The 25,730-nt window shown below is 47.1% G+C and overlaps 1 protein-coding gene across 3 annotated transcripts in view; it reads left to right on the top strand.

The window, feature by feature from the left end:
- LOC143781839 (ATP-dependent translocase ABCB1-like) overlaps window positions 1-25,730 on the top strand; it is a 576,903-nt gene that overhangs the window by 130,905 nt on the left and 420,268 nt on the right. For 2 of the 3 annotated variants that reach the window (XM_077268724.1, XM_077268723.1), the window contains exons 4-5: window positions 2,105-2,168; window positions 24,307-24,451. In XM_077268724.1, coding sequence (XP_077124839.1) covers window positions 2,105-2,168; window positions 24,307-24,451 — 209 coding nt within the window. The remainder of the gene's footprint in view (window positions 1-2,104; window positions 2,169-24,306; window positions 24,452-25,730) is intronic. The other variant, XM_077268725.1, reaches the window with a different exon arrangement.

The raw sequence follows: 25,730 nt of genomic DNA, 5'->3' as shown, positions 1-25,730 counted from the left end.
GGATCTCAGTAAGTGGGTCGTACAAATGTGGACAAAAATTATGCGGCTTATGTCTATATAAGTATAATACAAAAAAATGTATTTCAATGAGTGATAACAGTGAATATACTGTATTATCAAAGTCTTTATAAATTGTAAAAGCACATATGTGGTTTATGTTACAACTTGTGAAACATGTAAAATACAGTATGTTGGCTGCACCACAAGGACATTGAGAAGGTGCATATCTGAACATATATACGATTTGCAAAACAAAACCACCCACAGTTTGTCAGGTGCTTATCAACATTTTTTAAATTGCCACAATGGTTGGTGATGTTACCACCCTTAAGGTTAATGCAGTTGAAAGGGTTCCTCCACCCAAAAGGAGAGGTGACAGATCACAATCTCTACAATACAAAGAAGCATCTACTATTCTTAAATTAAATATGAGAGTAACAAATGGCATGAACATCAGAACAGATGTGATGTATAGTTTTTAGATATAAATGCAATATCACCAAATTTCGGTGCAGTTCACAAAATGGTTGGCATAATAAGGCAAAGTACTGGAGGGGAGATATGTGTCACTGTGCTTAATTGAGTCCCTGATGTGAAACACAGAGTATTTTCCCCCAGCACACTAAGTGCCATGAAAGGTTAAGCTAATTTTCATAATGGGCTAGCTTTTATGTGGACATCCATAGTTTGGGTGGAAGGATGTCCACCTTATCTCCACCCCAGGGCTGGGCTCCAGAGGCAGTCTTTGATCAGCAGGCCTGGAGGGAGGACCTTCGGTGGTTTGTATCTTGAGAAGGAAAGACTGAACCTGTGTTGCTCCGGCGCGGCTGCTACCCACAAACATATGGAATGTGTTACAGCATTTTGTTTTCTTTGTTATTTTCCTGTTTTTGCCTGAAAGGCTGTGTTTACTTTCCCCTTCTTGTTGGTTTATGCCGCCATACAATAAACCAACCAAAGATTTAAAGAGATAGTTTTCCTCTTTTCTACCTCTGTGTACCGCCAAGTGAGTTGAACTATGACAAAGGAATGAAAGTTATATGGAAATATTGACACAATATCTTAGCCAGATAGTTGAAGCTTGGGCACAAATAGATATTACAAATTGAAAATGCCCTAAAAGGGATCCTGTCAGCAGGATTGTGTACAGTAACCTACAGACAATGTCAGATTGGTGCCATTATACTGATTGAAATGATACCTTGGTTGATTAAATCCATCATGTGGTTGTTGTTTAATCTTTATTTTTAGTTTTTAGTTAATGATATGCTTGTGCTCTGGAGCGAGCCTTTGTGTGTGTGTGTGTGTGTGGGGGGTGTCTTCATGTGGTGCTCTGACTAGGTATGCAGGTGCATGGCTTCTGAATATTATATACGGTATATATATTTGAAAAAAAATCCCCTTCTGCAGACAGGCACCGCTGCTGTATTTCAAGATTTTCTTTGATGGTATCCTTGGTTTAAAAAAAAAAAAAAAAGATCAGTTTGAGGCTGCCGTTACACTCGCAGTATTTGATCAGTATTTTACATCAGTACTTGTAAGCCAAAACCAGGAGTGGAACAAATAAAGGAAAAGTATAACAGAAACATATGCACCACTTCTGCATTTATCACCCACTGGTTTTGGCTTACAAATACTGATGTAAAATACTGACCAAATACTGCGAGTGTGATGGCAGCCTGAAAATGATGCTGGACGCACCTGCACAGTAGCAGCTATCGGCAATCCGATAGCTGCTACTGCGCAGGCACTAGTGGCGCAATATTGCTGGAGAAAAAAATTCATCCTTCAAGATGTCGCTGCAGGCACCTGCGCAGTAGCAGATTTTTTTTTACATATTTAAAAATAAAAAAACTGCTACTGCGCAGGTGCTGGCGGCGACTTCTTGAAGGAGGAATTTTTTTTTTCTCCAACAATATTGCACCGCACATAAAGAGGTACATTATGATGAGGTATTGGACTGCAAAGGGCCCATTTACTGTTCTTGCAGAGGGTCCTTCTTCTGTTTTTGCAATTTCAACTCTATCTATATATTGCTTTTTATCTAATTTTGTTTGTATGTATTAATGCTAACAAAAATAATTCTTATTTTAATTTGTTTTAGTAAAGAAGCAAACAATTCGCATCAAACAAAACCCTCTACAGAAATGGTGGGATTTCTGGAACTGGTCAGTTTTTTGTATATGTATTCTGGTTTTGGAAAACTAAAGGGGTTGTCTAATACAGAAACATTATGTATATTCTATTTGAAAATGTTGAGATAACAGAGGGCTCCCCTATTCAGGACACCCTTCATTATCCTAAGGGAAAGGTCACTGCAAAAAGCGTCTTTCATTCTATATCCATGAACAGCAGATTGATTTAAAAATTCTTGTGATCTTAAATGACCTTGTTGTTGTGCTGTAGGAGAATTGAACAGCAATACTTGCAGAGTACAGGTGATTTCTGAGGATTTCACCAGCCAGGCAGCTTGTGCTTATATCAGGCAACAGTCTTATAATGATCTTGCATGACTATCACATAACCAAGGCCCAATGTCATACGTAGAAATAACAATGCCGTTATAGCAAAAGTCCTTATTGGGGCCCCTTCCACACACGCCCTCAAAATAAAAAAATTGGTTCAGTAGACAAGATCATACTTCACAACTTTTAAAATCAGGAGAGAGACACGCAGGTACAGAGTAATTGTGCCACTATTAAAGCCCCTTAATATTCTCAGTTACTTTACTACTTTACCATTTTCATTGTCCTTATAGAGTGCAGTGCAGTCAAAATTCCACCTATACTGCATGATACCCCCAAAGTGAATTTCTTCTACAATTTCACCTCACAGCCCCTCTCCACACACATTATGATGATGACACAGTGCCTCCAGCAAAGTATGATGCTTCCACAGTGCCTATCACAAGCTATGATGCTGCCAAAGTAACTCCAGCACAATATAATACCTAATACCAAAAATAAGGATGCCGCGCTAAAAGAGAGGCTGGAACTATGTGGCAAATGAACTGCAATGTCCTACCTCACAGATGGAAGCTGGCGCGTCCCCTGGATGAAGAGGTTGGCTGCCGCACTGCTGCCCTCCGTGGTGTGAAAGGGCTGCGGTGTCAGCGGTGCATGCACCAAGAGGGAGTGTCCTCCCGTAGTAGAATAGTCCCCTATGCGCTCGCTTCAGGTGGTATCAGCAGGTACCTTGAGAAAGAGGGTCGGTTCCCTCGAAACACGTCGGGATTGGCCCCTGCTAGTGTCCGTCTCTCGGACAGGTGATGTTACCATTTTGCCATGCCCCTCACTCGCCACGCTACTGTCCGGCGGCGCCATCGGCCGAGGCGGCCTGCCGATACCACCAGAAGCGAGCGCATAGGGGACTTTTCTACTACGGGAGGACACTCCCTCTTGGTGCATGCACCGCTGACACCGCAGCCCTTTCACGCCACGGAGGGCAGCAGTGCGGCAGCCAACCTCTTCATCCAGGGGACGCGTCAGCTTCCATCTGTGAGGTAGGACATTGCAGTTCATTTGCCACATAGTTCCAGCCTCTCTTTTAGCGTGGCATCCTTATTTTTGGTATTAGTTATTCATTTGCTTTTGGCAGGGGTTTGCACACAACCTGCCTCGGTGCCTGCAGCTTTACTTGGGGGTTTTCAGCCCAGTGCCAGTGTGACTGTTTGTACAATATAATACCTACCATGCCTCTAAAATTCTCCCCACACTACATGATTCCCCCACCATAAACAGCATAATGCCTCTACTGTCCCTTTTATACAGTATGATGATCCACACAGGCAGTATGATGGACTCACTGAGCCACACACAGTATGATGTTTCCCATAGGCAGTATGAGGGTCTCCACAGCTCCCACACAGTGTGAGTGTCTCTACACAGCATAAGGGCTCCCGCACAGTATGATGTTTGCCCTTACACAAAATATAATGTCACCCTAAGCCCTCTACAAAGTATGAGGGCCCTGATGCACAATATGATGTCCATTACAGCCTCTACATGCAGTATGAGGGTGTGAGGTGGCCAGGGTGGTAATCATGGTGACAGGGTGCCTCTCCGGCAAACCCTGGCACCCCGCAAAGAAAATGTAATGTTCTGTCTGTGGTGTGTGTTGCATGATGAGCAGAACATTCTCTTTAATCTCTGGGGTCCCTTGCAGTCCTGCAACCCTGGTTCCCATTTCAGAGTCCAGAAAAACAATTCCAAACTTAGGTTTCATTTCCAACAAATCAGCTTTACTCACACACAGGCGTTTCGGTAAAATACAGTACAGTCCATTTTCTTTTGCAGTTCCTGATCTTTCCTTGTACTTTCTGATAATTCTAGTCCCGAAGACATTCCTTTCACCCCTGCAGCTCCCATGCCCTTATGTCCACTAGATTTAGTCGATCTTCCATCCGGTTTCCTTTGGAAGAAGCAAGAGGCATCCATAATTCTGCCTAGTCCTGGCCATAGGCCCCAGATAATCCCAGAATGACCACTGAACTGTAAGTGACCGCCCGCACGCTGCTTCTTGGGGTCCCGTATGCCCTTAATTCTCTCCAGCCCATTGGCTTATCGCTCTCATCTCTCATATCATCACCACCACACTGATCTTTATCAGGAAGTTCCTGCACTCAAGCATACTACGCCCAATTCTAACTCCTCCCAACCCGGAAAGTCCCCTGTGGTGTGAGCATAACTTTTCCTAATAATACTACACTATAGTGCCCCCTTCCCTTACTATTACCAAACTGTTCTTCCCATTCCTAACTGCTATGTCTAACCCTACTCTGTCCCTTGCAACACTGTACAGCATTATAAAACAGGCATGCAAGTTAATAATCATATAATAATACATTTATCTTAATAGGGAAGGGAGAAGTGCGACCCGACTCTGGCACATCCTTACAAGGGCCCCCAAAGCCCGCCACATAGTATAAAACTTCTTACACACAATTTAATATCCCACACAGGTTTCAAAGGCAGTGTGAAGGCCACCACACATTATAATGTCACTCAAAGTCCATCACAAAATATGAGGGCCCCCACAGCTCCACACACCCACACACAATATGATGTCCCCCACAGATCAGTCAGACAATGTAATGGCTCCTATGCACAGTACAATGTCTCTCACAACTCCACACAATATGATGTTCCCTTATAGCCCCGACATGCAGCATTAAGTCTCCAACAGCCCACACACAGTATGAGGGCCCCAACATAAAGTTTGGTAGCCTTGCCGACCATCCCCCGCACACACACACTGATGTTCTCACAAGACGACATGTCCCCAAAAAGCACTGAGAAATAAAAAATAAAAACAAACTACTCACCTTTCACCGTTCCCCCGATGGCTGCTCTGGTTAGTGCACTGTGCTAACTGAGACTTCATCTGCACAGGCAGCGTGATCTGATGATGTCATCACACATGCTGTGTTGTGCCACTCTCAGGCGTACAGGCTGAATGATGCAGCAGGAAGCTGACAGAAATTGCGTTGACACATAGCTCCAGATATAACCACTGAGTGCAAAGGGTCCCTCTGCTATAACTATATACGGGCCCCACTCTTTTAAAGGAGTTTTCCATTTTAAATGTGTTTGTGCTCATTACCTTGTAATAGGGAAAAAGTAATAAAATTATAGTTATTCTTCATCCCCAGGACCAGTGAGATTTCTGTTACTTCTCTGTTTATGTTTATAGGCGGGCAGATACACACATACCACATATACAATCAGATACATACAAACCATATATACAGGCACTTGCACAAAAACTATATGCAGCGGGTACAGAAAGAATTCAGACCCTTTTACATTTTCACTCTTTGTTTCATTGCAGCCATTTGGTAAATTCAAAACTAGGGTTGAGCGAAACAGATCGGACAAATTCAAAAATCGCCGACTTTCGGCAAAGTCGGGTTTCTTGAAACCCAACCCGATCCTACTGTGGGATCAGCCATGAGGTAGCCGATCTGCGCGCAAAAGTCGTGTTTCATATGACGCTTTCAGCGCCATTTTCAGCCAATGAAGGAGGATGCAGAGTGTGGGCAGCGTGATGACATAGGTCTCGGTCCCCACCATCTTAGAGAAGGGCATGACAGTGATTGGCTTGCTTTCTGCGGCGTCACAGGGGCTATAAAGGGGCATGCACGCCGACTGACATCTTACTTCTGCCGATCTTAGCATAGGGAGAGATTGCTGCAGCTTCATCAGAAGAAGGGATATAGTTAGGGAGGGAAGATTAACCCCCAAACTGCTTGTGCTGTAGCGATTTCCACTGTCCAACACCAGCTTTTTTTTGCAGGGACAGTAGAGGCTATATTTTTGTGCATCAGCTCTGTAGCTTATTAGGCTGCCTTATAAGGCTCCCTGATAGCTGCATTGCTGTTTGTACGCTGCTGTGCAAACCTACTGCTTTTTTAAAAGCAAAAATCCTGTTGCTCCTTTCTGCACAGTTATCTTGTTTATTTGTCCACACTTTTGTGTGCAGCAGTCCTTTTCATTGCTGCCATACTTGTCCTGAGATCATTGTAGGGAGATTGAAATTGTACTACAGTCCTTGTATTTTTTCATATATCTTCCAGCCACTTTCTGCCACTTACATTGTGTTGTTTTATACACTGGGCCTGAGTTTTGGTTCAGTCTCCAAAAAAAAAAGTGAGATTCAAAATCTCACAAAGTGGATATACTTCAGTCCTGTTAGTTTGTCGTATATCAGCCAGCCACTTTCTGCCACTTACATTGTGTTGTTTTATGCACAGGGCCTGAGTTTTGGTTTAGTCTCCCAAAAAAAAGGGAGATTTAAATTCTCAACAAGTTTATATACACTTTCTACCTTGGTTTACAGTACCATATAACGGTTGTTATTTTGGTTACATTTTCCCAAAAATGAGGAAGTCTGGTGGAAGAGCCCATGGGCGGTGGTTGCTAACTGGTACTGATCGTGGTGGTGGTGCATCTGGTGGTACAGAGGGTCCCTCATAGTTCAATGAAGTGTCTCTGACGGTGGTGGTGCACAACCAACGTCAGACACACCGTCGTAATATGAGGGGCCCTGTGTCAGTACCGCCGCCCACGAGAGAGTGTTCCCCCCCCAGCTCGAACAGTGCTCTACCACTTGCAATACTTACCTCTCCTTGCTCCACCACTGTGTAGTCTTTGCTGTTAAATCCTTCAATGGCACTGCTAATACAAATTTGTTGAAATGATAGATGATAGTTAAAATATACAGGGGCCCTGGCCTCCATTTAGACTAGTTAATACTTTGCTCCTACTACCACTGTCTGCTACTCAGCAGAGGAGCCCACCCCTGTACCTAGCTATGCCACCTGTTTATTTATGAACAATTTTTTGGCAGACATTTAGCCCACTTTATTATTTGGGCCTACTAACTTAGTCTGCTACTCATTACAATTTTCCTCCACTGAGCAAAGCAATGTCGCCTGTTTATTTATGAACAATTTTTTGGCAGACATTTAGCCTACTTTATTATTTGGGGTACTAACTTAGTCTGCTACTCATTACAATTTTCACACTGAGCAAAGCAATGTCGCCTGTTCATTTATGAACAATTTTTTGGCAGACATTTAGCCCACTTTATTATTTGGGCCTACTAACTGTGTCTGCCACTCATTACAGTTTTCCTCCACTGAACAAAGCAATGCCGCCTGTTTAGTCCTGTTACCACATTTGAACTGCATTTAGCCTACTTTATTATTTGGGCCTATATCTGTGTTTCCTCCTCATCCTGCCCATTGCCCAGGCACTGCTAGATGAGTCTGCTGGTACATTGACCCAGACCACTACATTCCCCTTGCACTCTGCACAGCCAGAATCTGACCCTGCTGAAAGTCAGGTTCCCCTTCTCGCATACTATACCACCTTACACGGGGACAAAGAGGAAGGTGCAGATGAAAGTGCAGGTTCCTTCATCAGGTAGGGGGGCATACTTGTTGGCGACGTCACTGGCACAGGGCCCCTCATAGTACGCAAAAGTGTCTCTGCCAGTGGGAGGCGCCACCCGCCGTCAAACACACCGCCGTACTATGAGGGGCCCTGTGCAAGTGCCAATGAGTGGGCCCCCACTGCTTGCTCAGGATCACAGCACTTGCAAAGATGAAATACTTACCTCTCCCTGCTCCACCGCCGTGACATATTCCCTGTTTCCTGGGCCCACGGAAATCTTGAGCCAGCCCTACCCCCCCACAACTTTAGCCAAATGACCCCCAGTTTTCAATGACTAACTATTATTATAAAGTAAATTAAGATTGACAAGCTTAAGTAATAAGAATTAATGTTTTTGGCATTAAAATGGGCACTGTAGGTGTTTTTCTGTCCTCCACTCACTGCTGACTTTGATTCCCCATTGACTTGCATTGGGTTTCGTGTTTCAGTCGGCCCCCGACTTTTCGCAATAATCGGCCGATTAAACCTGACCCGACTTTTGACAAAGTCTGGTTTCGCGAAACCCGACTCGATCCCAAAATCGTAAAAGTCCCTCAACTCTAGTCTGGGCTGTGACCGAGCAATTCAAATACTACCTGGCTTCAGCAAAGTTTACTGTCTTCATGGACAATTATCTGCTGACTGACCTGGAAACCGCAAAGCAAGGTGCATTGGAACAGCGATGTATGGCCCGGCTGTCCAACTACGAGTTTAATATCAAGTACCGAGCGGGGCATAACAACGCTAATGCTGATGCGCTGTCCAGGATGCCCAATTTACCAGACAGGGGAGAAGACTCGGAAGAGCTAGAAGAAATCGAGTTACTAGCCTTCCACCGCCACGAGGTGGCCCAGTGCTCCCATTGCGTGAGGAACAAGCGCTTTGTCATGCAAGAGGCCACGTTCAACCCATTGCCCCATCATGGATGGGGAGAGACGCAGGATAGTGACCCGGCAGCCACCTAATAAAGGAGTTTCTCACACAAGCTGTCTCACACCCTAACCCAGATGCTCCACAGGAAACGCAACAGTTGTGGAAGAAGGGCAAGCTGTTCATCTACAGTATGAGGGAAAGCTGTGTCGGGGGAAAATCAACTCGCGCACACGCAAACTGGTCTGGCAAGTGGTAATCCTTAAGCGGGATGCACCAATGGTCTTAGAGGCATACCACGATGGAGCAGGACACTTCGGGTAGAAGAAGCTGGAAGTCCTACTTCCTAAAAGATTCTACTGGATTGACATGAGGAAAGCCATTAAGAGGTGGTGCTGAGAATGTCGCCCATGCAACCTGTGCAGGAAAGGCCGTAACAGAGAGTGAGCCCCATTACAGCCGATCATCGCGAAGCAGACACTTGAATTGGTACCTTTTATCACATGTAGTGTTGAGCGATACCTTCCGATACTCAAAGGTATCGGTATCGGATGGGATCGGCCGATATCCAAAAAATATCGGATATCGCCGATACCGATACCCGATACCAATGCAAGTCAATGGGACACAAGTATCGGAAGGTATCCTGGATGGTTCCCATGGTCTGAAGGAGAGGAAACTTTCCTTCAGGCCCTGGGATCCATATTCATGTATAAAATAAAGAATAAAAATAAAAAATATTGATAAACTCACCCCTCCGGCGGCCTCGGCTCTCACCGGTCCAAGCGTCTGCCTCCATTCATAAGAATGCAGGGAGTGAAGGACCTGCGATGACGTCGCAACATCATCGAAGGTCCTTCACTCGCTCATTCTTAGGAACGGAGGCTGCCGGTTGCAGCGGTTACAACCAGGGCGCGTCAGAGGGTGAGTATATCCCTATTTTTATTTTTATTATTTTTTTTTTACATGAATATGGATCCCAGGGCCTGAAGGAGAGTCTCCTCTCCTCCAGACCCTGGGAACCATACACTGGGAACTTCCGATTCCGATTTCCGATATCACAAAAATATCGGAACTCGGTATCGGAATTCCGATACAGCAAATATCGGCCGATACCCGATACTTGCGGTATCGGAATGCTCAACACTAATCACATGGCGTTGACCCCGAGTAGGACTGACTAAACCTACGCTCTGACCATAGTGGACCATTACTCAAGGTTTCTGGTAGTCATGCATGTCAAAGACCAAACAGCGAGGATGGCAGCCAAAGCATTTCAAGAATACTTTTGTCAACCGCACGGTTACCCTGAACAAGTGCTCACCAACTAAGGCCCATCCTTTGAGGCAGAAGTGTTCTAGGAGTTCTGTAACCTGTATGGCTGCAAGAAAATCAGGACGCTGACGTACCATTTGCAGACAAATACATGTGCAAGAAAATGAACCAGGTGGTATTTGACCTGTTGAATAACGTGCCCCTGGAAAAGCAAAACCAGTGGCCAGAGAAGTTGCCAGATTTGGTAGATCTATAAAACCATATCCCGGTAAACTCCACCAACTACACTCCAGCCTACCTGATGAGAGCGAGACCTGGAAAGTTACCCATTGACTTGGACATGGGAGTTCTAACACAAGAAACGACATCACCAGATGCAGACTGAGATGTAGAGTGGCAGCAGCAATACCGCAAAGTGCAAGAATGTGTAGAGAAGAATTTGTCCAAGGCAAGACAGAGGCAGGAAAGAAATTATAACCAGCATGCTCCTGCAGTTCCCTTATCGCCTGGAGAACAAGTACTCAAAAGGTAGAGACGAGTTCACAAACTAGACGATCAGTGGGAAGCTGAGCCCTACACATTCATGCCTTCAAACTTTGATAATACCAAGGTATGCCTTGTCAGTAAGGATGGAGGGGAAACCCCAGCTGGAGGTCATTTTGCAGGTCCCTAGCAGTGCTTCTCCTGTTCCTGCTTGCACAAAGGAGGAGGTAGCAGTCCTGTTGCTGGGTTGTGGCACTCTATGTCCCCCTCCATGTCACTTGGTGTACTGGCCTATCTGCTGGTATCTGCTCCATGCTCTGGACACTGTGTTGACAGACACAGTTACCCTTCATGCCACAGCTTGCATTGATGTGACATTTTGGATGAGCTGCATTACCTGAGCAACTTCTGTGGGTTGTAGACACTACCTTGTGCTACAGTATCTCTAGGGGTGAGTGCAAATGACAAAATGCAAAAGTAACCAAAACAACAGCAAAAAAAGATGAGAACCGAGAAATTGTCTTTGGTCACACCCTGCAGAACCACTATTTGATAGGGGTTGCTAATTGCCTAATTACAAGTACAGGTACAAAGTGCTAATGAGTGCATGGAAGAGAGAACAGGGACTAGCTAATTAGATTAGTGAGGTGATATTACAGGCTCATTGTTTGTTAATTCCTCTCAATATAAATTCAACTAGATGGTGGCCCAATTCTAACGCATTGGGTATTCTAGAATATGTATGTATGTATGTATATAGCAGCCACATAGTATATAGCACAGGCCACGTAGTATATAGGAGCCATGTAGTATATAGCAGACACGCAGTATATAACACAGCCACGTAGTATATAACACAGCCCACTTAATATATAGCACAGGCCACGCAGTATATAACACAGCCCATGCAGTATATTACACAGCCCACGTAATATATAGCACAGCCCACGCAGTATATAACACAGCCCATGCAGTATATAACACAGGCCACGCAGTATATAATACAGGCTACGCAGTATATAACAGTGGCCACACAGTATATAACAGTGGCCATGCAGTATACAACACAGCCCACGCAGTATATAACACAGCCCACATAGTATATAACACTGCCCACGTAGTATATAGCAGCCACGCAGTATATAACAGCCCACATAATATATAACACAGCCCATGCAGTATATAACACAGCCCAAGTAATATATAGCAGCCACACAGTACATAACACAGCCCACGTAATATATAGCAGCCACGCAGTATATAACACAGCCCACGCAGTATATTACACAGCCATGTAGTATATATAGCAGCCATGCAGTATATAGCACAGCCCACACAGTATATAACACAGCCCATGCAGTATATAACACAGCCCATGTAGTATATAGCAGTGTGGGCACCATATCCCTGTTAAAAAAAATAATTAAAATAAAAAATAGTTATATACTCACCCTCCGTCATCCAGCAAAGCTGTCCCGTTGCGCGCTCAGCTGCAGCTAGCTTCCATTCCCAGAGATGCATTGCAAAATTACCCAGATGACTTAGCGGTCTTGCGAGACCGCTAAGTCTTCTGGGTAATTTCGCAATGCATCTCTGGGAATGGGAGCTGGTGGCAGCCACGCGTGCATTGGTGGACGACGGAAGGTGAGAATAGCAGGGTTTTTTTTAAATTATTTTTTTTAACGTTAGATCTATATATATAAGAGGCATCGTGATTACTCGCTAATCCTGCCCCCTGCACAATAGCTCCGCCCCCCACACATCACCACACACAATCTCGCCCCCACCACATTACCACACACAATCCCGCCCCCCACCACATTACCAAACATAGTCCCGCCCCCCCACATTACCACACACAATCCCGCCCCCCCACCACATTACCAACACCCAATCCTGCCCCCTCACCACATTACCACACACAATCCCACCCCCAACCACATTACCACACATAATCCCGCCCCCCCACCACATTACCACACATAGTCCCGCCCCCCACAACATTACCACACATAATCCAGCCCCCCACCACATTATCACACATAATCCCGCACCCACCACATTACCACACACAATCCCGACCCCCAATACATTACCACACACAATTCTGCCCCCCACCACATTACCATACACAATCCCGCCCCCAACCGCATTAAAAACACACAATCCCGCCCCCTCACCACATTTCCACACACAATCCCGCCCCTACCACATTACCACACATAATCCCGCACCCCCACCACATTAACACACATAATCCCGCCCCCCACCACATTACCACACATAATCCCGCCCTCCTACCGCATTACCACACATAATCCCACAACTCATCACATTACCACACATAATCCCGCCCCCCCACCACATTACCACACATAATTCCGTCCCCCCACCACATTACCACACATAATCCCGCCCCCCACATTACCACACATAATCCCACCCCCACCACATTACCACACAAAATCCCACTCCCCACCACATTACCACACATAATCCCGCTTCCCCACATCACCACAGATAATCCCGCCCTCTGCACAGTAGCTCCGCCCCCCACCCATTCACCACACACAATCCCGCCCCTCACCATATTACCAACACACAATCCCGCCCCCTCACCTCATTACCACACACAATCCTGCCCCCACCACATTACCACACATAACCCTGCCCCCACACCACCTTACCACTCATAATCCCGCACCCCCACCACATTACCACACATAATCCAGCCCCCCACCACATTACCACACATAATCCCGCACCCACCACATTACCACACACAATCCCGACCCCCAATACATTACCACACACAATTCTGCCTCCCACCACATTACGATACACAATGCCGCCCCCCAACCACATTAAAAACACACAATCCCACCCCCTCACCACATTACCACACAAAATCCCACCCACCCACCACATTACCACACATAATCCTGCCCCCCACCACATTACCACACATAATCCCGCCCCCCCACCGCATTACCACACATAATCCCTCCCCTACCACATCACCACACATAATCCCGCCCCCACCACATCACCAGAGATATTCCCGCCCACTGCACAGCAGCTCCGCCCACCAATCCATCACCACACATAACCGTGCCCCCCCACCACATTACCACACATAATCCCGCCCCATCACATTACCACACACAAACCCTCCCCCCACCACATTACCACACATAATTCTGCCCCATCACATTACCACACATAATCCTGCCCCCACCACATTACCACACATAATCCCGCCCCCACCACATTACCACACATAATCCCACCCCCCATCACATTACCACACATAATCCCGCCCCCACCACATTACCACACAAAATCCCGCCCCCACCACATTACCACACATAATCCCGCCCCTCACCATATTACCACACATAATCCCGCCCCCACCACAATACCACACATAATCCCACCCCCCACCACATTACCACACATAATCCCGCCCCCACCACATTACCACACATAATCCCACTCCCCCACCACATTATCACATATAATCCCACCCCGCACCACATTACCACATATAATCCCACCCCCCACCACATTACCACACATAATCCCACCCCCCACCACATTACCACACAAAATCCCGCCGCCCACCACATTACCACACATAATCCTGCCGCCCACCACATTACCACACACAATCCCACCCCCCACCACATTGCCACAAATAATCCCGACCCCCCACCACAATACCACACATAATCCCGCCCCCCACCACATTACCACACATAATCCCGCCCCCACCACATAACACACAAAAAATCCCACCTCCCACCGCATTACCACACATAATCTCGCCCTCCCACCGCATTACCACCCATAATCCCGCCCCCCACCGCATCACCACACGTAATCCCGCCCCACCACATCACCACAGATACTCCCGCCCTCTGCACAGTAGCTCCGCCCCCCACCCCATCACCACACATAACCCCGCCCCCCACCTTACCACACTTAATCCAGCCCCCTACCACATCACCACACACAATCCCGCCCCCCACCACATTACCAACACACAATCCCGCCCCCTCACCTCATTGCAACACACAATCCTGCCCCCACCACATTACCACACATAACCCCGCCCCCCCACCACATTACCACACATAATCCCACCCCCATCACATTACCACACACAATCCCGTCCCCCACCACATTATCACACATAATCCCACCCCACCACATTACCACACATAATCCTGACCTCACACACATTACCACACACAATCCCGCCCCTTCACCTCATTGCCACACACAATCCTGCCCCCACCACATTACCAAACATAACCCCGCCCCCCACATTACCACACATAATCCCACCCCCCATCACATTACCACACACAATCCCGCCCCCCACCACATTACCAACACACAATCCCGCCCCCTCACCTCATTGCCACACACAATCCTGCCCCCACCACATTACCACACATAACCCCGCCCCCCCACCACATTACCACACATAATCCCGCCCCCCATCACATTACCACACACAATCCCGCCCCCCACCACATTACCACTCATAATGCCGCCCTCCCACCACATTACCACACATAATCCCACCCCCTATCACATTACCACACATAATCCCGCCCCCCACCACATTACCACACAAAATGCCGCTCCCACCACATTATAACACATAATCCCACCCCCCTCCACATTACCACACATAATCCCGCCCCACCCCACATTGTCACACATAATCCTGCCCCCCACCACAATACCACACATAATCCCACCCCCACCACATTACCACACATAATCCCGCCCCCCACCACATTACCACACATAATCCCGCCCCCCCACATTACCACACATAATCCCGCCCCCACCACATTACCACACAAAATCCCACTCCCCACCCCATTACCACACATAATCCCGCTTCCCCACATCACCACAGATAATCCCGCCCTCTGCACAGTAGCTCCGCCCCCCACCCCATCACCACACACAATCCTGCCCCTCACCACATTACCAACACACAATCCCGCCCCCTCACCTCATTACCACACACAATCCAGCCCCCACCACATTACCACACATAACCCTGCCCCCACACCACCTTACCACTCATAATCCCGCACCCCCACCACATTACCACACATAATCCCGCACCCACCACATTACCACACACAATCCCGACCCCCAATACATTACCACACACAATTCTGCCCCCCACCACATTACGATACACAATGCCGCCCCCCCAACCACATTAAAAACACACAATCCCGCCCCCTCACCACATTACCACAAAATCCTGCCCACCCACCACATTACCACACATAATCCCACCCCCCACATTACCACACATAATTCCGCCCCCCACCGCATTACCACACATAATCCCGCCCCCACCACATCACCACACATAATCCCGCCCCCACCACATCACCAGAGATAATCCCGCCCACTGCACAGTAGCTCCGCCCACCAACCCATCATCACACATAACCGTGCCCCCCACCACATTACCACACATAAACCCACAGCATCACATTACCACACATAATCCTGCCCCCACCACATTACCACACATAATCCCGCCCCCCACCGCATTACCACACATAATCCCGCCCTCACCACATCACCACACATAATCCCGCCCCCACCACATCACCAGAGATAATCCCGCCCACTGCACAGTAGCTCCGCCCACCAACCCATCACCACACATAACCGTGCCCCCCACCACATTACCACACATAATCCCACCCCCCCATCACATTACCACACAAAATCCCGCCCCCACCACATTACCACACATAATCCCGCCCCCCACCATATTACCACACATAATCCCGCCCCACCCCACATTGTCACACATAATCCCGCCCCACCACAATACCACACATAATCCCACCCCCCACCGCATTACCACACATAATCCCTAAATTGTAAAGGAGATAAAATTCAAAAAACCAAAAAAAAAAAACAAAACAAAACATATCACCTCAAAACAATTACCCAGAGACACAGCCTGTATGGTAATGTGTCAATCAATGGTAAAAAAATAAAGGGAACAATAGTTTTACATATAAAAAATGCACTGTCCCAAAAATAAAGATACCTCTAGTCAATAATACAAGCACCTCAAGGTGCACGAGTATGTCAGGTAATCTTATTGTATGAGTATCAGCAGGTATCAAAAAAGCAATACTAGGCAGGCGGGATGAAAGCAAAACACAATGAAGATCATAAAGAAAAAAACAGGAATGATCTCACCAATTGCCATAGACCAGGAAGGTGAAGCCCGTAATTCACTGGAGCGGAAAGTTCCATAGGTCAGCGATGTCGGGAGACAATACCCTGTCAATCCCTGACGGGCTATCACACACCTGCGTCCCAAGCTCCCGCCCTTACAAGGGCAGTCCACAACTACCCCTAAGCAATATAATGCCCTGCACTCTCCCTATTGAAGTGTCCCGACGCGTTTCCTTGCAGGCGTAATCATCAGGGGACTTGCCTGCCTGGGAGATAAAGTGCACGAGTGCTAGTCATGAGGACAAGAGAACCTGCCACCCTCCTCACTGTGTTAGAGAGAGTGAGGGGGAGTGTAAGGTCCACATTAAATAGTAAAATGGCGGGCAAAATTAGCCTATCAAATTCGAGACCCCAATCATGTGATCAATAAACAGGGGTCATTGGTGTGTGCGGCAATATTAGTGATCCAAGCCAGCGATCCAAAAAAAAAAAAAAAAGACAACGATCAAGCCGACCCAAAAGTCACTGCAATAAAGATTACCTGTAAGGTAACAGTAGGAGATATAACCGCGCTGGTGCCGATGAAGACGCACGCTCTCTGATGACAGCGGAAGTCGGCGTTACCAAGATACACAGACGCCGAACAGCGTGAGGACCCGACGTTGCAGTGACTTTTGGGTCGGCTTGATCGTTGTCTTTTTTTTTTTTTTTGGATCGCTGGCTTGGATCACTAATATTGCCGCACACACCAATGACCCCTGTTTATTGATCACATGATTGGGGTCTCGAATTTGATAGGCTAATTTTGCCCGCCATTTTACTATTTAATGTGGACCTTACACTCCCCCTCACTCTCTCTAACACAGTGAGGAGGGTGGCAGGTTCTCTTGTCCTCATGACTAGCACTCGTGCACTTTATCTCCCAGGCAGGCAAATCCCCTGATGATTACGCCTGCAAGGAAACGCGTCGGGACACTTCAATAGGGAGAGTGCAGGGCATTATATTGCTTAGGGGTAGTTGTGGACTGCCCTTGTAAGGGCGGGAGTTTGGGACGCAGGTGTGTGATAGCCCGTCAGGGATTGACAGGGTATTGTCTCCCGACATCGCTGACCTATGGAACTTTCCGCTCCAGTGAATTACGGGCTTCACCTTCCTGGTCTATGGCAATTTGTGAGATCATTCCTGTTTTTTTCTTTATGATCTTCATTGTGTTTTGCTTTCATCCCGCCTGCCTAGTATTGCTTTTTTGATACCTGCTGATACTCATACAATAAGATTACCTGACATACTCGTGCACCTTGAGGTGCTTGTATTATTGACTAGAGGTATCTTTATTTTTGGGACAGTGCATTTTTTATATGTAAAACTATTGTTCCCTTTATTTTTTACCATTGATTGACACATTACCATACAGGCTGTGTCTCTGGGTAATTGTTTTGAGGTGATATGTTTTGTTTTTTTGGTTTTTTGAATTTTATCTCCTTTACAATTAAAGGTTACGTTTTAATTCCTACTATAGCTTTGTTTCCAAAATTTTGGTGGGATCTTGTTTAAATTGACATTTATAAATTGCTGTTTTTGCACACATAATCCCGCCCCCACCACATTACCACACATAATCCCGCCCCCACCACATTACCACACATAATCCCGCCCCCCACCACATTACCACACATAACCCCGCCCCCACCACATTACCACACATAATCCCGCCCCCACCACATTACCACACATAATCCCGCCCCCACCACATTACCACACATAATCCCGCCCCCCCACCACATTATCACTTATAATCCCACACTGCACCACATTACCACACATAATCCCGACCGCCCACCACATTACCACACATAATCCCGCCCCCATCATATTACCATACATAATCCCGCCCCCCACCACATTACCACACATAATCCCACCCCCCCACCACATTATCACACATAATCCCACCCACCACCACATTACCACACAAAATCCCGACCCCCACCACATTACCACACACAATCCCGCCCCTCACCACAATACTACACATAATCCCACCCCCACCACATTACCACACATAATCCCGCCGCCCACCACATTACTACACATAATCCCGCCGCCCACCTTACCACACTTAATCCCGCCCCCTACCACATCACCACACACAATCCCGCCCCCCCACCACATTACCAACACACAATCTCGCCCCCTCACCTCATTGCCACACACAATCCTGCCCCCACCACATTACCACACATAACCCCGCCCCCCCACCACATTACCACACATAATCCCGCCCCCCATCACATTACCACACATAATCCCGTCCCCCACCACATTACCACTCATAATCCCGCCCTCCCACCACATTACCACACATAATCCCACCCCCTATCACATTACCACACATAATCCTGCCCCCCACCACATTACCACACAAAATTCCGCCCCCACCACATTATAACACATAATCCCACCCCCCTCCACATTACCACACATAATCCCGCCCCACCCCACATTGTCACACATAATCCTGCCCCCCACCACATTACCACACAAAATTCCGCCCCACCACATTATAACACATAATCCCACCCCCCTCCACATTATAACACATAATCCCACCCCCCTCCACATTACCACACATAATCCCGCCCCACCCCACATTGTCACACATAATCCCACCCCCCACCACATTACCACACATAATCCCGCCCCACCACATTACCACACATAATCCCACTGACCACCACGTTACCACACATAATTCCGACACCCACCACATCACCACACACAATCCCACCCCCCACCACATTGCCACACATAATCCCGACCCCCCACCACATTACCAACACACAATCCCGCCCCCTCACCTTATTGCCACACACAATCCTGCCCCCACGACATTACCACACATAACCCCGCCCCCCCACCACATTACCACACATAATCCCGCCCCCCATCACATTACCACACACAATCCCGCCCCCCACCACATTACCACTCATAATCCCGCCCTCCCACCACATTACCACACATAATCCCGCCCCCCATCACATTACCACACACAATCCTGCCCCCACCACATTACCACACATAACCCCGCCCCCCACCACATTACCACACATAATCCTGCCCCCCATCACATTACCACACACAATCCCGCCCCCCACCACATTACCACTCATAATCCCGCCTTCCCACCACATTACCACACATAATCCCACCCCCTATCACATTACCACACATAATCCCGCCCCCCACCACATTACCACACAAAATCCCGCCAACACCACATTATAACACATAATCCCACCACCCTCCACCTTACCACACATAATCCCGCCCCACCCCACATTGTCACACATAATCCTGCCCCCCACCACAATACCACACATAATCCTGACCTCACACCACATTACCACATACAATCCCGCCCCTCACCACAATACTACACATAATCCCACCCCCCACCACATTACCACACACAATCCCGACCCCCAATACATTACCACACATAATTCCGCCGCCCACCACATTACCACACACAATCCCACCCCCCACCACATTACCACACATAACCCCGCCCCCCCACCACATTACCACACATAATCCCGCCCCCCATCACATTACCACACAATCCCGCCCCCCACCACATTACCACTCATAATCCCACCCTCCCACCACATTACCACACATAATCCCACTCCCCATCACATTACCACACACAATCCTGCCCCCACCACATTACCACACATAACCCCGCCCCCCACCACATTACCACACATAATCCTGCCCCCCATCACATTACCACACACAATCCCGCCCCCCACCACATTACCACTCATAATCCCGCCCTCCCACCACATTACCACACATAATCCCACCCCCTATCACATTACCACACATAATTCCGCCCCCCACATTACCACACATAATCCCACAACTCATCACATTACCACACATAATCCCGCCCCCCACCACCTTACCACACATAATCCCGCCCCACCCCACACAATCCCGCCCCCAACCGCATTAAAAACACACAATCCCGCCCCCTCACCACATTTCCACACACAATTCCGCCCCTACCACATTACCACACATAATCCCGCCCCCCCACCACATTACCACACATAATCCCGCCCCCCACCACATTACCAACACACAATCCCGCCCCCTCACCTCATTGCCACACACAATCCTGCCCCCACCACATTATCACACATAATCCCGCCCCTCCACATCACCACAGATACTCCCACCCTCTGCACAGTAGCTCCGCCCCCCACCCCATCACCACACATAACCCCGCCCCCCACCTTACCACACACAATCCCGCCCCCTCACCTCATTGCCACACACAATCCTGCCCCCACCACATTATCACACATAATCCCACCCCCCACCACATTACCACACAAAATCCCGACCCCCCACCACATTACCACACACAATCCCACTGCCCACCACGTTACCACACATAATTCCGCCGCCCACCACATTACCACACACAATCCCACCCCCCACCACATTGCCACACATAATCCCGACCCCCACCACATTGCCACACACAATCCCGCCCCCTCACCTCATTGCCACACACAATCCTGCCCCCACCACATTACCACACATAACCCCGCCCCCCACCACATTACCACACATAATCCCGCCCCCATCACATTACCACACACAATCCCGCCCCCCACCACATTACCACTCATAATCCCGCCCTCCCACCACATTACCACACATAATCCCACCCCCTATCACATTACCACACATAATCCCGCCCCCCACCACATTACCACACAAAATCCCGCCCCCACCACATTATAACACATAATCCCACCCCCTTCCACATTACCACACATAATCCCGCCCCACCCCACATTGTCACACATAATCCTGCCTCCCACCACATTATCACACATAATCCCACCCCCCACCACATTACCACACATAATCCTGACCTCACACCACATTACCACACACAATCCCGCCCCTCACCACAATACTACACATAATCCCACCCCCCACCACATTACCACACAGAATCCCGCCCCCCACCACATTACCACACATAATCCCACCCCCCACCACATTACCACACATAATCCCACCCCCCACAACATTACCACACATAATCCCGCCCCCCACCACATCACCACACATAGTCCTGCCCCCACCACATCACCACACATAATCCCACCCCCCACCACATTACCACACATAATTCCACCCCCCACCACATTACCACACATAATCCCATCCCCCCACCACATTACCACACATAATCCCACCCCCCACCATATTACCACACATAATCCTGACCCCCACATTACCACACAAGTCTCCGTCCCCACACATTACCACACGAGGCTCCATCCCCACACATTACCACATGAGGCTCCGTCCCCCCACATTACCACACGAGGCTCCATACCCACACATTACCACATAAGGCTCCGTCCTCACACATTACCACACAAGTCTCCGTCCCCACACATTACCACACGAGGCTCCATCCCCACACATTACCACATGAGGCTCCGTCCCCCCACATTACCACACGAGGCTCCATACCCACACATTACCACATGAGGCTCCGTCCTCACACATTACCACATGAGGCTCCGTCCCCACACATTACCATACGAGGCTCCATCCTCACAGATTACCACACGAGGCTCCGTCCCCACACATTACCACACGAGTCTCTGTCCCCACACATTACCATACGAGGCTCCGTCCCTCCACATTACCACATGAGGCTCCATCCCCACACATTACCACACGAGGCTCTATCCTCACACATTACCACATGAGGCTGCGTCCCCACACATTAGCACACAAATCCAGTTGGCTTTTGATTTTACACTGTGAATAAAATGTATTAGTATTATTCTGATTTTTAATTATTATTATTGTTATTAACTTCATTTTAAGTTAATTTACCACCTGTGTAAGCGCTATTGAATGTTGTCATTATTTACTTTAGTTTAATCACTAGCAGCGTTAATTAGATAGCAATGAGCATGCCGAGTGTTGGCTGGCTGGAAACAGCTAGTCTTTTTTACTATTGATGCTGCTTAGGCAGCATCAGCAGTTAAAAGTTGGTCACACAGGGTTAAAAGCAGCGTTAATGGACCGCGTTACCTGCGGTATAACGCGGTCCGTTAACGCTGCCATTAACCCTGTGTCAGCGCTGACTGGAGGGGAGTATGGAGCGGGCGATGCGGGATTTCCTTTACAGACAAACAGACAAACCGACATACAGACAGACAGAAAGACAGACAGACGGAAGTACCCCTTAGACAATTATATAGTAGATATAATATGGTGACATAACAGCAAAACTTTTGACAGACTACAATGAACATCACAGCCAGATTGTCACTATTCTTCCCATTAGGCTAAATGCAGAGGCTAAAATTACTGATGCCACTTTAATAAGATGTAATACTCTGTTAATGAAATCTAATGTGGTAAAAGCACCATCTGGTGATATTTAATCGTATTAAATGTCGTTTTTCTGTAAAGCTGTCAATTGCATTGTGGAAGAAACTATTGTATTTTGGGTTAGAATGTCCGGGTGAAGCAGTCATTTTGTAAGAAGCAGTATAGCAGAACAGTTGTGTAAAAATTTCTCCTGCATTATTTTACTAAAACTCCATTATCCTGGATAAAGTACAGTACAGACCAAAAGTTTGGACACACCTTCTCATTTAAAGATTTTTCTGTATTTTCATGACTATGAAAATTGTACATTTACAATTTCTTGTACAATTTATTTCACATATAGACAGTCACATGAAGCATAAACTTTCACAGATAAAGCATGTGAAATCACGTTTTTTTTTATCAAAGCCATCTATCTTTCACCAATCATCTCGAGATCTATTGAAGGAGGAAGTTTAGTAAGAATAGACACATCTGCCTTAGGCTACTTTCACATTAGCGTCGTGCACTGCACGTCGCAATGCGACATTGCGGCTCACCAACGCATATTGTGGAAGCGCCGCACAACGGGGGCAGCACATGCTGTTTTTCAACGCATCCGCTCCCCCATTGTGAGGTGCGGGGAGGCGGGGCGGAGTTCCGGCCGCACATGCGCGGTTGGAAAAGACGGGCACGACGCACCAAAAAACGTTACAAGCAATGTTTTTTGGTGGCGACGGTCCGATGCAACACTTAACCATCGCACGACGGTTGCGACGTGTGGCAATGCGTCGCACTGCATCGCTAATGCAAGTCAATGGAGAAAACGCATCCTGCAAGCACTTTTGCAGGATGCGTTTTTTCTACAAAACGACGCATAGCGACGTGCAGTGCACGACGCTAGTGTGAAAGTAGCCTTAAAAATAACTGAAAATTCTGAAAGCATTGCTTGAGGTTTACTGGTGATACATTCAAAACTTTTCAATAGCAAGAAAGGAAGGAAGGAAAAATAATACAAAAAAATTGAAAAAAAGAATAACTAAATTCTATGATAATATACTTTATGCTCTTTTCTAGTGGTGCTATGCAGATAAATGGGATATCCTCCTCATGATAATAGGACTTGTTTGTGGTATCGGCGCTGGAATAGGGTGGCCAACGATCAATATTTTCTTTGGATACTTGGCAGAAAGCTTTGTCGCAACTGGAAAAAGCACAAATGGTAAATAAACATAAAAAAATACTAGAAAAGTACAAAAAAAATTCTTAACCCCTTACTGACATATGACTTACAGTTATGTCATATACTGGTAGTCATTCTCTGCAACTGTGACATGATTGCGCGGTGCAGATGGGTTGCATGGACAGCCTGGAGGCTGTTGATGACCCCCCCAGCCTATCATAACTGTTCTTGTATGAAAGCCAACATTTTTGGTGTGTTTTTGATGTTGCAGAATTTCTGTACCTATTATGGAAATTAGTTTAGCTTTTATTGTGTTTTTGTTTGCATTTTTTTTAACATGTGTTTTTATCACATTGTTGATGCTGCTTTTTTGTCTCTTGTTGGTGTAACATGTTTTTATAAAAAAAACTTTATTGACATACTCAGGAGTAGATGACATGTGTTTTCGATGCGTTTCTGCTATCGAAACGCAATTACAATATATGTGCGTTTTTTACCTACGGATTTTACCACCTAATGCTAGTCTATGGGGAAATTCTGCACAGAAAACTCAGTGTACCTGCAAGAGAAATTGACATACTGCTGATTTGAAACACGTACCGCAGGTCAGTATACACTGTGTTAAAAAAAAAGCACAGTGAGCAGGAGATTTCTATAAATTCCATCCACATTGCTGAAACTGTAAGGAACTGGGTTTTTGACGCAGCGAAAATATGCATTGTCAAAAACGTGATAAAATATCATCAAGGGAACATAGCCTAAGAGTCCGATCTATAAATGAAACATTAATTAGCTTGATCTGTAAATCTACAAAAAAATGCAATAAGGGTAAGTTCACACTGGGCGTTTTTTGCTGCGTTTTTTATGCTTATTTTAAGCTGCTTTTTAAAGTACCAGCAAAGCCTATGAGATTTCAGAAATCTCATGCACACTCATTGATTTTTTTGTCATCAGATTTTGTGCTTTGCAGTGGTTTCTTTTACATACACCATGTCAGTTCTTTCAGGCTTTTTTCAGCATTTTTGCAGCGTTTTTCACCCATTGACATGAATGGATGATGAAATAACGCTGCAAATACGCAAGTTGACTTTTTTGCAGCATATTTGCTGCAGAAAAGTCAAGGACAGTCAAGTCAAGTCAAGTCAGCTCCTCTACATCTAGATGGCAGGCTGCATGATGCGTCCATACAACCTGTCATCCAGCAGAGCGGACCTGAACCCTATTGACTTGAATGGGGGGCCGACAAAACAGTGTTTGACACGCTGTCATATGCATGAAAACTTCCCCGCCTGTCAGAGCACCATGGTTCCCACACTGT

Source organism: Ranitomeya variabilis, chromosome 6, assembly GCF_051348905.1.
Source record: "Ranitomeya variabilis isolate aRanVar5 chromosome 6, aRanVar5.hap1, whole genome shotgun sequence".
NCBI lineage: Eukaryota > Metazoa > Chordata > Amphibia > Anura > Dendrobatidae > Ranitomeya > Ranitomeya variabilis.
Note: the sequence above shows the minus strand (reverse complement) of the source record. Positions and strands in the feature narration are given on the sequence as shown.